Source organism: Paramormyrops kingsleyae, chromosome 19 (genome assembly GCF_048594095.1).
Source record: "Paramormyrops kingsleyae isolate MSU_618 chromosome 19, PKINGS_0.4, whole genome shotgun sequence".
Classification (NCBI taxonomy): domain Eukaryota; kingdom Metazoa; phylum Chordata; class Actinopteri; order Osteoglossiformes; family Mormyridae; genus Paramormyrops; species Paramormyrops kingsleyae.
This window is the reverse complement of record NC_132815.1, coordinates 5,658,101-5,672,488: the sequence shown is the minus strand read 5'-3', so window position 1 is coordinate 5,672,488 and position 14,388 is coordinate 5,658,101. Positions and strand designations below refer to the sequence as shown.

At 46.1% G+C, this 14,388-nt stretch overlaps 1 protein-coding gene across 4 annotated transcripts in view; it reads left to right on the top strand.

The window, feature by feature from the left end:
* The window catches only part of nkain2 (sodium/potassium transporting ATPase interacting 2), a 129,042-nt gene that overhangs the window by 94,816 nt on the left and 19,838 nt on the right, over positions 1 to 14,388 (top strand). For all 4 annotated transcript variants that reach the window (XM_072703219.1, XM_023797129.2, XM_023797128.2 and 1 more), the window contains exon 4: positions 9,259 to 9,459. In XM_072703219.1, coding sequence (XP_072559320.1) covers positions 9,259 to 9,459 — 201 coding nt within the window. The remainder of the gene's footprint in view (positions 1 to 9,258; positions 9,460 to 14,388) is intronic.

The window sequence follows — 14,388 nt, the reverse complement described above, 5'->3', positions numbered from 1 at the left end:
GGCTTTTCATCTCTATTCCCTCTTTCCAGTCCAGATTTGATGGTGTCTGGTGGTGAAATGGACAGTTTTGTCACACTGGTGAAAATCATAGACGCATTTCTCCTATATATTGTCCTGCTATTAATTCTATACAAATTCTATTACATGTGGCTTAGTATAATTAAATAGTAATAAGTGTAATAGACCTGACATAATGGGAAGGATTCATTCATCTTCCCCTTGTATGCTTAACACAGAGAGAAATTCAGATGACAGAAGCATTAAAGAGACTTTGTTCTCTCTCGCAGATGTAAAAAAAGAAATGCCTCATATATCTCAGGCAAGGTAAAATTCGGGGGGGGGGGGGGGGTGTGTTTGTGTGTGCCCACATAATTTTGGGGGTGCTTTGAGGAGCCCCAGTGTTGTTGTCTTTCTGTGCCCCGGGGGTCTGCAGAGATGAAAGCACGGCAGGAGTTTTGCCATCAGCTTTCACGGGGGCTCGTCTTCGGTGCCGCCCACCGAACGGCGGGAGCAGCCTGGCGTGCGCCGCCCGCCAGCCTATCTGATGCAGACACCCAGACTGCAATTTTACACCATTTTCTGATATATTAAAAGTTACGCCTTAAGTGCGGATATCGTCCCTCCCCGAGAGCTGATTCCGTATTGAAGCTGAAGAACAGAGGAAATTGATTTGTGTCTGGGCATTCGGCTAATCATTGAGATCGGAGGAATCGAAGAATATGGCCCGGCCAGTGATTTTGCATTCGAAGCTGTCAGCTTCTCCTCTTTCTCTCCCATCCGGCTGAAAGTTTGTAATTAGATTTGCGCTCCGGCCACGATGACAGTCATTGCAGGCCGTCCCGCGGAACATCTGGCACCCATGACAGCGGAGACTGAAGCTCGTCAGGCCAGTCGGCACAGAGGAGGACCTCCATCTCTCAGGCTGTAAATGATTATACCGCGGATCTATGTTCTCTACCTGTTTAATTCCTCACTATAAATGCAGAAGAGAAAATTCAGTAGCTGTGCATATTTATATAGTAAGAGAAAGGGTCTTCCCCACATCTACATGAATTTCTCTAACAGACACTTTGGTCCAAAGCTACGCACAATCAAGGCAAGAAATACATCACAAGCATTTCTCACCTAAAACTGTGAATGAAAGAAAGAAAAAAGAATGACATCTTCTGAATAGAAGGATAATTAAGGATTCAGACGGGATGAGAGACAGATCCCTCCCGAGTGTCCACAGCTGCTCCGGTGCGCTCCTCTGTTCCTGACACGCAGCGGCCCGCTAGATCAAACTCAACATTCCCAACGGAGTCCCAGTGCTGCCTAGGAATATCAATGATCTCCCAGCACAGGGTTATAAATGGGTGGGAACAAAACACCTTGTTGTGCAATACATAAAAGAGATTTACCGCTGAGAGATTAGGCCCAGATGAGCCGGAATGATCAATAGGACACCGGGAACGGAACTAGCAAAAGTCTGGACAGGCCTCCAATTGCGATCTTCACCATTTAATGACCGTAGAGCATTTGTACCAGGGCAAGACCCAGGCACTAAGTCTGGAAGGCAAACATCTTGCTAGTCATCAGAAATTTGCATGTGTATGTTGCAGAAATACGTTTCGCTTCTGGCATTGAATATGTAGCTAAACCCGTTGAAACATCCATACATTTGTATGAACAATAGGTCGTCTGTTTCATAGTTACTGCGACTCCATTTGTAGCCACATTCTGTAGACAAAGGCTGCTTTTCGTCGACTAATAGTGGGCTGATCAGTTGCGGCTTTGCTGTGGCATTCTGCCTCTTGTCCGCTATTATTTTAATCACCGCAAATTAATTCGGTTTGACTAAATGAGCAAACTTCATGGTTCTGTCGGCAAACGAAACTCTAAAACTCGCAGGGATTTTCTCTTGTGCAGCGACTGGAAGGAGAACAGCATGGAATCCTGGGATTTGGCCTTGTTTACAAGAGGGCAAAGGCTGGGCTCTGGTCATCGTAACCCATATATCTTAACAAACAATATGCAAGCAGCACATGTTTGTGCTCACACACGGTGTTTACTGTCAACTACTTATGCAGTTTACACCAGCGGCATAAATTCATTCAGTCGCTAATTATTTTAACATGTAGCACAATCACTAAACGGCACGGCGACAGGCATGCTGACTTCCTGGCTTCACCGCACGGTGAGTCAGACGCTGCAGTGCGTGACAGGTACCTGACACTGTCAAGCAACGCATTATTAAAACAAGACTGTTTTGAGTGATGCTGTTTTGCCAGCTGACCTGTAGGAGGCGCTCTTCCGTCATTTCCAGGACACTGAACAATACAGTACACTTGCAGGCGTGACTCATTGTCTCTCGGCCGACCTGTGTACCAATTAAATCAATTAGCCGACTTATGGTCATTTTGGAACGAGCATGAGCAGTTAAACCATAGTCCTGGCTTCGCTCCCAATCTGCCAGAACCGTTCCAGGCCCTCTACAATCCCCCAGTTTAATTCTCAAACTCAGTTCTTGTCATAAACCTCAGCTAATGGCGACGGTGAGCATTCTGGCATGTAACGGCCGGTGTGTGTCTTATCTGTGGTGGAGGAAAGTGTCGCTCTGTTCTGTAAAAGCCATGCCGCATGCAACAAACAAGCATATCATCAGACTGCAGCCTTTGGTGGAAACATCTCGCTGGTGTATTGGTTTTTATTTTGCGGTTTTATCTGTCGTCCCTCTTGCCCCGTCGTCTCCAGGGAACCGGCACCATCGTCAGCCGATGACTGGCCCACCACGGTGCCTCGAGCAGGTTGTTGGCAAGAGGGTCTCGGGGTGCCCCAATCAGGGCCTCCACCCCCCCCCCCGCCGCCACCCCCAGGCCACACCCTGGGGGGAGCCTTCCAGATCATCACAAGCATTATCTGAGGAGCCACTAAGACAGGAGAGAGAAATTAAAGGCAGGAATAAAGGAACCATAAATATTTCTCCAAAAACAGTCCCGCAGCTTCCAGCAGCATCTCAAAGCTGGCAGGGCTGACGGGGTTTATTTACTGCATGGGAGCTGAGGTCACGGCGCAATAAAGACAGGAAGCGAAAAGGACACACAAACAGAAGATTAGGCGCAATTCGGAACAGTGCACCTATTTGTCTGCACATGTCTACAGATAATTGTGTTTAGCTTTAGGCCGAGAAAATCTTTCATTTCAGCATCACCAGCCGTTCTGTATTTCTTGAGAGACTTAGAACAATGTTCCAAATGGCACTATTTATAGATTTTCCTCATCGGAACAGTGGATCTCAGTAAATATTGTTAAAGTGAAATATGTGAATCTTATAGGTATACTAATTTTGCATTCACATATCTCCAATGGAAAATCATCCTTGATACAGTCCTCCTTCTTAAACTAAATCTAATAATAATTACATTTTCAGACTAATTTACAGCCTGCAGCCCTTAATATGTAAATTTGAAATCTCTGCTTTTCAGCTGAGGTGGAAGCCCAAAAATGTGTAATGAAGCGTAATACTCTAAATCAAACTGGGATTTGGAGCATTTTCATGTATTAACATTTATACACTTATGTCTGTTTTTATTTGACACTGTTCGGCATCACTTTTTTTTAAGAAGGTTATCCCTGTGACTCACAACTCATCCTGATTGTAAAGCATGGACGATCACAATGCTTTTCACCTGTGTGAAAGTGTTTGTGCGTGTGTGTGTGTGTGTGTACTTATACATACTTATACTATTTCATACATTAATATATATATATATTAGGCCTCGGAAGTCAAACGTTGTTGTTCTAATAATATTTCAATTTCAAGAATATTTACATATCCATGTTTTTATTTTCATAGATTTGCATTGGCTACAGCCCTAACCCTCGTGACATTCCCCATCGCAGTTTCAACAAATCGCGGGAACAACATAAGAACTTAAACAGAACTTTTTTGGGAGTTTTGCGAAAGCCGCAGACGACATAAATGCATAAAATATATGTACAGTGCTGGCTTTGTGGACGCCATGTATGTTCACGGCAGCCTCATACTTGATACCTTGCAGTGATCTCCCAGTGATCATGCAGTGATCTCGCAGTGATCTTGCAGTGATCTTTGTATCCCACGTTTCGTTTATATTTTGCTTTGTCTTGCGTCCATTTCCTAGCCAAGGGGACTGAATCTGTTACTAACCCCCGAGATGTATAATAGTCGACTGTATCAGTCATCTAACATGTGTTTCCTCTTTATTATTATTTTTTTTTGTTTTTGCTAAATGTCCCTTGTCACTGAACATAGAACATAGAACCTGCCACTAGGGGCAGACTTCCGTGAATTTGACCAGTTAGGCAGAATGGCTGAAACTAGCCAGTAAGAATCTACTGAAATGATGTGTGATTTACAGAAAGAATGTGACGATATAGTAACTGAAATTTTAAATTCATGCCATAAATTTAGACAAATTTTTTTGTTGTTGCTGTTGGTATTTCTGTCCTGTAAGTAGCTAAATGAATAAAAATACATTATCGTCTACTTCTCCTTCTCCTTCCATTACAAGTTGCACCTTTCGGTTGCACACAGTGGCCTTAAGCTGCTGCAAAATGATGGGCTAGACCAGTAGTATAACTATGTTATTAATATTGAAATTTCTTGTAACGATAAATATGTTATATTATAGTAATTAAAATGTCTTTTTAAAAGGAGTTTCCAGGCCCGGTGTATATCATTAATCATCTTACTATATAAATATTCACAGCTGCTGTATATATTTATATCATTGCTGTATTTCATTCAGTTCACCATATGTGTATTTGAAGGGCGCAGCCAAGTTTTTCCAGCTGCATTAAGACAAGAGTGTTTTTCTAAACAAGTCGTGTGAGTCATTCTCCCGTAAACACCCGTTGCATTTAACACTCCACGTGGCAGGGGGCGCAGTTCTCTCGAGTGGGACCTGGGGTCAAGCCGCTGACCTGCCAGTGGTGGCCCCAGGGAATCTGGCTGTCAGGAGCAGAGTCCCAACATGTGCAGACGAGCTTCAGCTAGCTGGGAATCACACTCCCGTCGTGCGTCCGCAGGTCCTGCTCGCTGACACGCCCTGCTGCTGCAGGGTGGTGGTGTGACTTCACTCATAACCTATAGAGTGTGATGCTGTGAATTTCAATCACAGGGACTACAAGTCCCAGGAGGCAATGTGGGGGAGTGTGGGCGGGACATCCTGCTGTTCCATCCAGGAAGCTATTTAACCTGAAGAACATCAGCGAATTTTAGCCTGCAAATACTACATATACTGCAAGGTACTCGCATAACATTTTTACAGCTTGGTGTTTCTCATAAAATGGCACAGAAAAGCCTATTTCCAGGGACTCAGCAGTCACACTAACTATCAAAAGTAATTCTAAGGCTACAGTGAATGGACTGTCAGCTCTCGGATTAACTGTGAATGCTCTGGTGTATAGTAAACAAACGCAAAGTGCGGAGTTGTAAGTTTGCAGCGAGCGTGTCACTCTAGGGGTCCTTTGGAGTTGTGTGGTGTGCCATACGGACTGAGTAGCGAGACCAGCATGGGAATGGGGTCTGTCTGATTCCGTGTTGCCTCAGCCGTCTTCCTCTTAAGCTCCTCTGTAACTCCGCACTGAAGTGTTAAAAGCCACGAGAGCCGATCTTGATCTTTCCCCGAGTTCCGCTGGGAATTTCAGCCTCTCGTTACTTGAAAAGAACGGGGGGTGCGCCCCGGTGGGAAAGCACCCCAGCGTCCTCCATTTTCATCAGCGGCCGGCCGGCTTCCCGCCTTTGTTCACGCCGAGGTCCTCCATTCACCGCAAATGCCAGACCGGAGCGCTTAGAAATGGAGACATTTGGAGCGAGTGGGAGAAAAATAGAGCGAGAGAGAGCAATTTACGGCACATAACGGCAGCACAGCGGAGCTGGAGAAGCCACGTGTTTGTGTGCCTGAATCATTTTCGAAGGTGGCCATTTTCATCATTTGGGCTTGATTTTTAATATGGCTGATTAACTTTTTAAATATTTTAAAAATGACTTCCAGACACACATTAATATGGGCTATTTGAGTTATTAGAGGCCCATACTATTTCCTACAATGGTGTGGTTGTCAACTATGGGCAGCGGTTAAAATTCAAATAAGGTTCGTTGGAGCCCCTTTTTATCGGAAGCCCTGCGCATTAATTAAGCGACTCTGACACAGTGACACATGTATGTACATACTACACCATTTTGATGTCCTATTGGGGGTGGGGTGATCAGCACCGTATCCCCCCGATGATTGGCACACTCCCCCTGGGGACTCAACGCCACAGAAAACACTGCTGGACTTTGACACGTTCATACGCAACAGGAACGTGCAACATTGTATGGCTGCCAAATGCCTTTTAATGGCAGCCAATTAGAATCGAGTATAAGAAAGCGTCTGTATTCATGCGTGCACTGGAGTCCCCGTGGCCTATCACACACAAATACTTCCATAATTACCAGTGTTCAGAAACTTCCAGTTAGCATCTTTGATCGAGGCGGTCCGCTCATCCAGCCTTCCTGTCTGCTGGAGGTGACAGCCATGAATTCCTTTCCGTTATTGGTGACTCCAAGGGCGTAGACGCCCGCAATCCACGGCCGGCCGCGGCAGGTGATGATTGGCACAGTCAGCTCCAAGTGTCCGGTACCTACTGTAACATTAAACAGGCCGGAATCGCGGCATCGTATATGCAGATCGTTCGCGCGATGTGCCGTGTAAAGCTCTCTGGTTATAGGTAGGGGGTGCCACTGAGCAATAATGAAGGTAACAGCAGGAACGGCGAATGTCATGTGCAAGATGGAGCGTGATTAGGTCAGCATCAAGGACTAGAGATGGATTGGCTCACCTGCAACCGGGGTCGTTTACAGGGGTGGGGCCACAGGGGCACTGGTGCCCGCTGAAAGATGATTGGCCCATTCCCCAGTCAGTCACAGATTTCAAACATATCATTGGCTAAAGAAAAGGTTAGCCCGTCTGCATGAATTTCAGCCCCTCTTATTGCCCCCACCTTAAAAACTCCTAGAATCGAGCCTGGCTGCAGCAGATGGCTGCCAGAGTGGAAGATGCGACATCTACGATGGACACATGTTTCCGCCATACTTATCAGAGGCTCGGGGAGTTATGCAGGACAGGAGCTCAAACCAGGGGCCGTCAGGGGAAGGACAGTAACCTGGGCCAAACTCGACCAAACCTTAGAAATATAGGTAGGGGGGGCTTTTTTCAAAATCAATTTAGTGATTTTCATAAGTTTGCTGAATCTCTTAGTCAGGGACCCACCCCCAGGTAATTATATCATGGGGGGCCTCAGAGGAGGCAGGGATTGCATCCCATAACTATTCAGATTAAGATTGGCAACTCAATTTTTTGTTGTTGCTGTTGGTATTTCTGTCCTGTAAGTAGCTAAATGAATAAAAATACATTATCATCTACTTCTCCTTCCATTACAATTCCCCCCCTACAATCGGGCCTGGATAGCAGCATCCGAATCCCTGTATTCCCAATTTCTGGAAAGCTGTGGTTCGCATTAAAAGCGGCACTGGATGCCACGGTGCAGAATCTCATGTTCCAGGTAGGGGGCGCTGGCATGTCACTGCTCCCCCCCCCCCCCCCCAACACCTTTAAGGATTTCCTCTTATTCTCTCCTGCCACCGATGACTCAATCAGGTGACACCTCAGTGGGGCTGTTTGGCCATACGGGGGGGGTGCCAACAGCAAAGCAGATTCATTACTCCCAAATGGGCTGTTTTATTATTGCCTCGTCACCTGATTGCTGCCCTGTGCTATATGCAGACATATGCAAATGAGAAATGGCAAAGTGCTTTAATACCAGTCAGAATTGCGACGATGTATCATTTATTATTGTGATATTTTTCAGGGCATCTGGGTGCGTGAGGTTTATACATCAAAACCCCAGGCTGTGCATATGGGACCGGACCCTCCCCTCGTTTTTTATTCCACTAACATGTGACCGTACACTTTTCCACCAAGAATCCCCCTACATCAGCCTGGAGTCTTGGCCACACAGGAACGCCCATATATGACATTTCTCATGGCGCTCAAACTTGCAGTTAATGGCACATGAAGCCTGAATGCGCAGCTTAGCGGTTAGCAGTTAGCGCACCTCTGTGTGGTTGCTCAGGAACCCCCCCCCCCAAAATGAGATTTCTTATGGGGCTCAAACCCGCAGCTAATGGCACGTGAAGCCTGAATGTGCAGGTTAGCGGTTAGCGCACCTCTGTGTGGTCGCACAGGAACCGCCCCCCCCCCCCCCCCCCCCAAATGAGATTTCTTATGGGACTCGAACCCGCAGCTAATGGTACGTGAAGTCTGAATGCGCAGCTTAGCGGTTAGCAGTTAGCGCACCTCTGTGTGGCCGCACAGGAACCCCCCCCCGCCCCCCCCAAAATGAGATTTCTTATGGGACTCGAACCCGCAGCTAATGGCACGTGAAGCCTGCATGCGCAGCTTAGCGGTTAGCAGTTAGCGCACCTCTGTGTGGCCACACAGGACACCGTCAAAGGAGCAGGGAGAGCGACTGAGTCTTGATGTGGAGCCTTTAACGGGATCAATAGCAAAACATGATGCTGCAAAACTAGTTGCTTTGCGATGGATTTATTACGTCAGCAATCAATAATTGTATTAAAATGAACGACATGGGTGCATTGATAAAAAATATCAACTGGGACTTTGTTATTTTGGACTTGGACTGGCCGGCCCCTGGAGGATGGGCTCCCCCTTTGAGTCTGGTTCCTCCCAAGGTTTCTTCCTTCCAGGGAGATTTTCCTTGCCACTGTCGCCTCTGGTTTGCTCTCGGGGGCTTTGGGTGGGGATGCTGTAAAGCGCTTTGAGACAATGTAATGTTGTGAAAATGCACTATATAAATAACTTTGAATTTGAATAATCGCAAATGGAATTCACTTTTAACATGTAGACGGCGATTAAATATCTCAAGGGTTTTTTTTCCCTTTCTGTCTGTTTACCTGGTATAAAAAAGAGGACAGGAATATTTTCTGTGGTCTCACTGATCTTCCATGCGTTTTACTTTAATTAGAATATTTCTAAGCACTAAATCGCTGACCTACGTCATTAACATAGCCAGTGCAGAGATGTAACATACCTGGAGCCTAATTACCGCGACTCCAGCCGGCGTCGCCACGGCGCTGCCAGAGTCTCCGAGTGTCTGGCTGTTACATCACACGTGAGTCAGCTGAGGGCCTCGTCTCTGACCGCAGTCTCCTCACGTTCCACCCCTCTGCAGGACACCGACTTGATCATGACCTTTAACATCTCCATGCACCGCTCCTGGTGGATGGAGAACGGCCCGGGGTGTCGGGTCACCCCCGTGACCCCACCGCCGTCCTGGGCCCCCGAAGACCACCGTTACATCAGCATCTCCGGTTGCCTGCTGGAATATCAGTACGTGGAGGTGTCCCAAAGCGCCCTGCAGGTCATCTTGGCAGTAAGTTCAGCCTCCACTCCTCTTTCTCTTTCACCTGGGGGAGGGGGGCAGACAGGGACATTTGGATATGGATCAGGGCAAATACCCACAATGCTTTCATCCCTCGTTCAGCAGCAAACACCCAGCGCTGCAGCCGGCCTGGTCTGGATAAGAGGGATGCGTTTTACCTCTCAGTTACACGCTGAGAAAACTACAAACCTTAAAGACACTGGTATTAGTTTTCCTCTGTATGTATCATGATGATTAGTAGAGGGTAAACCCTGCTTTTTCTCTGCTAATATGCCTTCCTTCTCTCTTCTTCAATGTCCCCAGACAAAAAAAACAATAATCAGCGTCCTTCACGGTGCTTTCAGAGCGTCCCGGTAATTACAGAGTCAGCCCTCAAAGTTAGCCAGAAGAATCCTCCCCTCCGCTGTGATATTCCACACAGGAGCTAAGGCACGGCCCTGTAATTAGGGAAATGTGTTTATGAAACAGAGTCAGGGGGCTGGTCACGTAACTGGGAGCACAGGTGTGTAGGGGGACCCTGGGAAAAGGTGAAAAGTGTTGGCTGTTCTGAAACTTCGTCCGTTCGAATTTCAGGTCATTATAATGGGTTAAATGATGGCTAGTCGACTGTCCGGCATAATGTTGAAGTCTCTCTAGAGACTGGAGAAGTCAGCAACCATGTCAGTGTTGTTCATTTGTCTAGCTGCTGTTTCATATTAAAATATAAAACAAAAAAGAAGTTTCCCAGAGAGGCTGTTTTAGACTAATAAGAAACCCTGATGTATAAGCCAATGAAAACTTCATGGCAAAATAGTGAAAAACCACGTTCCGGGAAATACAGTTAGTTATGCAGGAATTCCCCAGGGAAGACTTTTCAAGAGCACATTGCATAATTTTAAATTGATAAAGCACAATAACATTAATTAAACACATTAACCCTTTGCATTTATATGCTGCTCATATGCGGTAATACGGTTTACTTCATGGAGTGGTAATTACGGAGTCACATTAGCGGGGACATTACATCCTGCTCAGTGCATGATAGCTGACACTCTGCTTAAATTACTCTGAACTGGACTAATGCAAAAACCCGGCCAGTATAATGAGTGCGTCATTCGGAGTCTCTGTGTACCGATTCCAGTAAAATTCATAAAGGTTCTGAGCATAGTATCACCAGTTTGTTACAAAAACTCAAGGGGGAAAAAACAGGATTGAAGGTTTGGTGGTCAGTACCTGCAGCATGGATTTATTACTGCCTCGTGGTGCTTAGTTGACTGAGCTGCCAAGTCGTAAAGTTGCCGCAGTTCCAGGAGGTTGACCGCTGACATATCAGTGCGACAGTGAGTGAATTAATTACTTTGGAGAAAGTAAGATGGGAGAGTTGTTGGTGACATTAGCGGACGCCCGGCTGTAGATTGAAGTAATTGCTTCAGGAGGCCCTGGAAGATCAGGTGGCTTTGAACAACCTTCAGAATCAGCAATAGTGCTTTGATTTATTTATTTTTTTAAAACTGACCAGTGGCCTGTACTACGAAGCGGGGTTACTGGCTTATCGGGGTAACTTGTCGGATTTAAGGTAGTCTGGGCAAAATGTAAGTGAACGAATATGAAGTCCATTTAAACTGTGGTACCTTAAATCCGACAAGTTACCCCGATTAGCCAGTGACCCTGCTTCGTAGTACAGGCCACTGATCGTGATGATTTAATCTACAGCAACGCAAGACGATTGAAGGCTACAGAGAAAAGAGTCACACAAATCCAGACACAATATTTGTAACAAAAATAGTTTTCATATGTGAAATGTATTGTCGACAACAATCGGATTGTCTTGGTTAGTTTTTACAGTTGTCTGTTTATTCTGACAAGACAACAGTTTGTTTAAACATGTATATCCTCCTGAGACCCCACCCATTCATTTATGTCCATTGTAGTGGACATTTTGTTTTTGCATCTATCCTTTCACTGATGTAAGGAAACATATTTATTCCTGTTGTGCACTAAAGAGGACATGCTGTGAAATTAAAAATAAAAATAAATTTGAAAAAATCTAAATTGTAAGATGTCTAATTTCCTCCAAAGACAAATAACCTACAATTAAAGGACACTTTTTTCTTTGGGTCTCAGGAGGATATTATGTTTGTTTGATTCTATATTTCTATTTCAGAGAGCTAGAGCTGCGTTTACATAATGATCATGCCTGTTTTGAATATACACTGATGATGGCCATTTTTCTGTGTTGATTTTTAACAAGGATTTAATGAAGTGCATGGTCTAAAGAAATCAAGCTAATATACGTTATATGCATACAAGTATTGAGACACCTGGCCATTACACTTACAGGAACTTCTATGACGTCCCATTCTAAATCCATAGGTATTAATATGGAGTTGGCCCCCCCTTTGCAGCTATAACAGCTGCCACTCTTCTGGGGAGGCTTTCTACAACATTCTGGAGTGTGTCTGTGGGACTTTTTGCCCATTTATCCATTGTGAGGTCAGGCACTGATGTTGGATGTGAAGGCCTGGCTCACAATCTCCATTCTAGCTCATCCCAAAGGTGTTCCATGGGGTAGTCAGGTGTCCCAATACTTTTGTCCATATAGTGTATATAAAATAAGTTGAGGTTTTAAGGAAACATCAAAATATAGGAAATGACAGACAGAGTTTCAAGCTATGAGCTATGAGCGAGGTATCGGAGAGTATCATTGCAAAAGCTTTAAGCTAGTTATAAACACAGCAATGGATACAGGGTAACCAAACATGGGGGGTGAGCCTCCGGCTTATTGGTGCACATCTCTTTTGATCTGCGAATCACGATGAAATATGACAAGCGATGATTTAAAATGCATAGGTTGGCGCCGGCTCAGATGGAGCTGTCTCCAAGGAGACGTCTACACCTGCGTTCCGGCGCTCACAGGAGAAAGGTGACAGCTGCAGTTATTAGCAAAAGTCCAAGCTGATGCCTCCATTGCTTTGAAAAGGAGGCTAACAGTCAATAGCGATTGCGGTCAGACGTTTGGAGAAGTCGTCAAGGCTCGGTGTTTAAATCCATTTTCGTTTATCTTTTTTTCATACTGGGGGGGTGTGTGTGGGGGGGGGTGATTTGGCTGACATGCTTCAGTAAGATTATCCCCGCTGTATGAAAGCCATGCCGCTTGCTCCAGATAACGACGCCAACTGCTAAACTTTATTTTGAATATTTACATTAAGCTGCAGCTTCAGCGTACCACAAAGAAACCATCTTGGCTAATAGCTGATGTGGAAACGAACGGAGTTTGAGACGGGAGGGTTCTACAGTCACCCTGGAAACCAGAATCCGCCAAATTAATGCAGAATGTGATGGACTGCATGGCATGATTGAAGAACATACCCCCATCCTAGTTCCAGATTGGCATCTGGCGAGGGAGACAGCGCTTTTGGCATGAACAGTGTCCCCATCCCCATCCGCTGTGCCCATCCTTATCCATTATAAGCAGGGCTCTGGAACATTCTGATGGGGGGAGGGGAGTTTGTCTGTCACACCCTGACTTCTGACCCTTGTGGCATCGCTGCTGTTCTGTGTCGACGTTGCTGGTCTTCGTTGATTGTTTAATCAGAGGCCGGCAATCTAAGGAGAACCACAATCAGCCCCCGGGGGGGGGGGGGCAGAAACCCATTCATACACATTCTTCTGGAGTAGCTGGGTGGCCAAGAAACGCTCGGAGACAAAATCACATAATTCCACAATGCAGGCCGCCATTTTTTTCCAGTTACTTCTCTCCGTCCAAATGAATGTTAAAATAAACTGTTTAATTGTGTTCGGCTGCATAATCAGCGTTGTCGATCTCCCCCGCCACCTCTCAGGCAGATAATGAACGGCTTTGTTTCCACACGTGGAAATCACGAAGCAAAAAAATGACTTATTCATTATCTTCTGCAAAATGAATGTGTGCCTTTGATCAGTTAACCGTAGAGACAACTGCTCTCTTCTTGCCTCCACGAGACAAGAAAACAATTGATCCACAAATTTTAGTTGTCTACTCTTTCATTAAAAGTACAGTCATTTGACAGTGTACAAAGCAGCAAGTAATAATTTCTTATCTCATATTTATTAATGAAAATAACCTCAGGGTTAATTTAATTCGGTAGTATCTACGAAAATGCATCTTGTGAAAAGACCCGCGATGTGAACTACAATGATGAAAGCCCGTCATTCTCTTGCCTGTGCTGCTACGGAGCCCAGATAATTTTGAGGATCGTGGGGAGCACATCTGAAACGGGGGGTGTCACCCAGCTGGCAACCGGAAGATTCTCTGGGGCCAAATCTCGCGATTCCGCACTTGCGGCCCCCGTTTGGGGTGCTGCCTCGGCTAATGAGGTTTACTTCGAAGATGGGAGGACGTTACAGCTCCATTTGTCGGTTTACGGCCGAGCCCGGCCACACGCATCATTGCACCATAAGGAAGCCTCGGCCTGAAAGTAATTAAATCGATATGTTTAATAATAAGAGCCGCGCGGTGCGGCTAATGCAGATCCACAGATGGTCTTTTCATGGTTTTCTGTCTCTCTCTCTCTCTCTCTCTCTCTCTCCGCTCCTGTGCATTTTGGGATGAAGCGCTGCTGCAGCACTAGTGAAGGGGCCGGGAGTGTTGGGGTTGGGGGGGGTAGGGGGGCTCGCCAGACGCCGGTGGATGAGCGAAGCCGTGGCACTCCCCAACTTCCCCCCCCCCCCCCCCCCCCCGCCCTCCAGGGGGAGCTGACACGCCCGTCGCCTTCAGCAAAGTCACCGTCATAGGATAAGCGTGAGATGGCAGTCGGGCTGCATCGCATCGCCAAGGGAGCATATGTTCCCCCCTCTCCGGGGGAGGGCCCTCCATTGTGATTTCTGTTGTTTATTTTTTTTTTGTAAATCCTGCACACCAATTAGGACAACACACCCCGCAGTGCTAGCAGATAGGAGGAC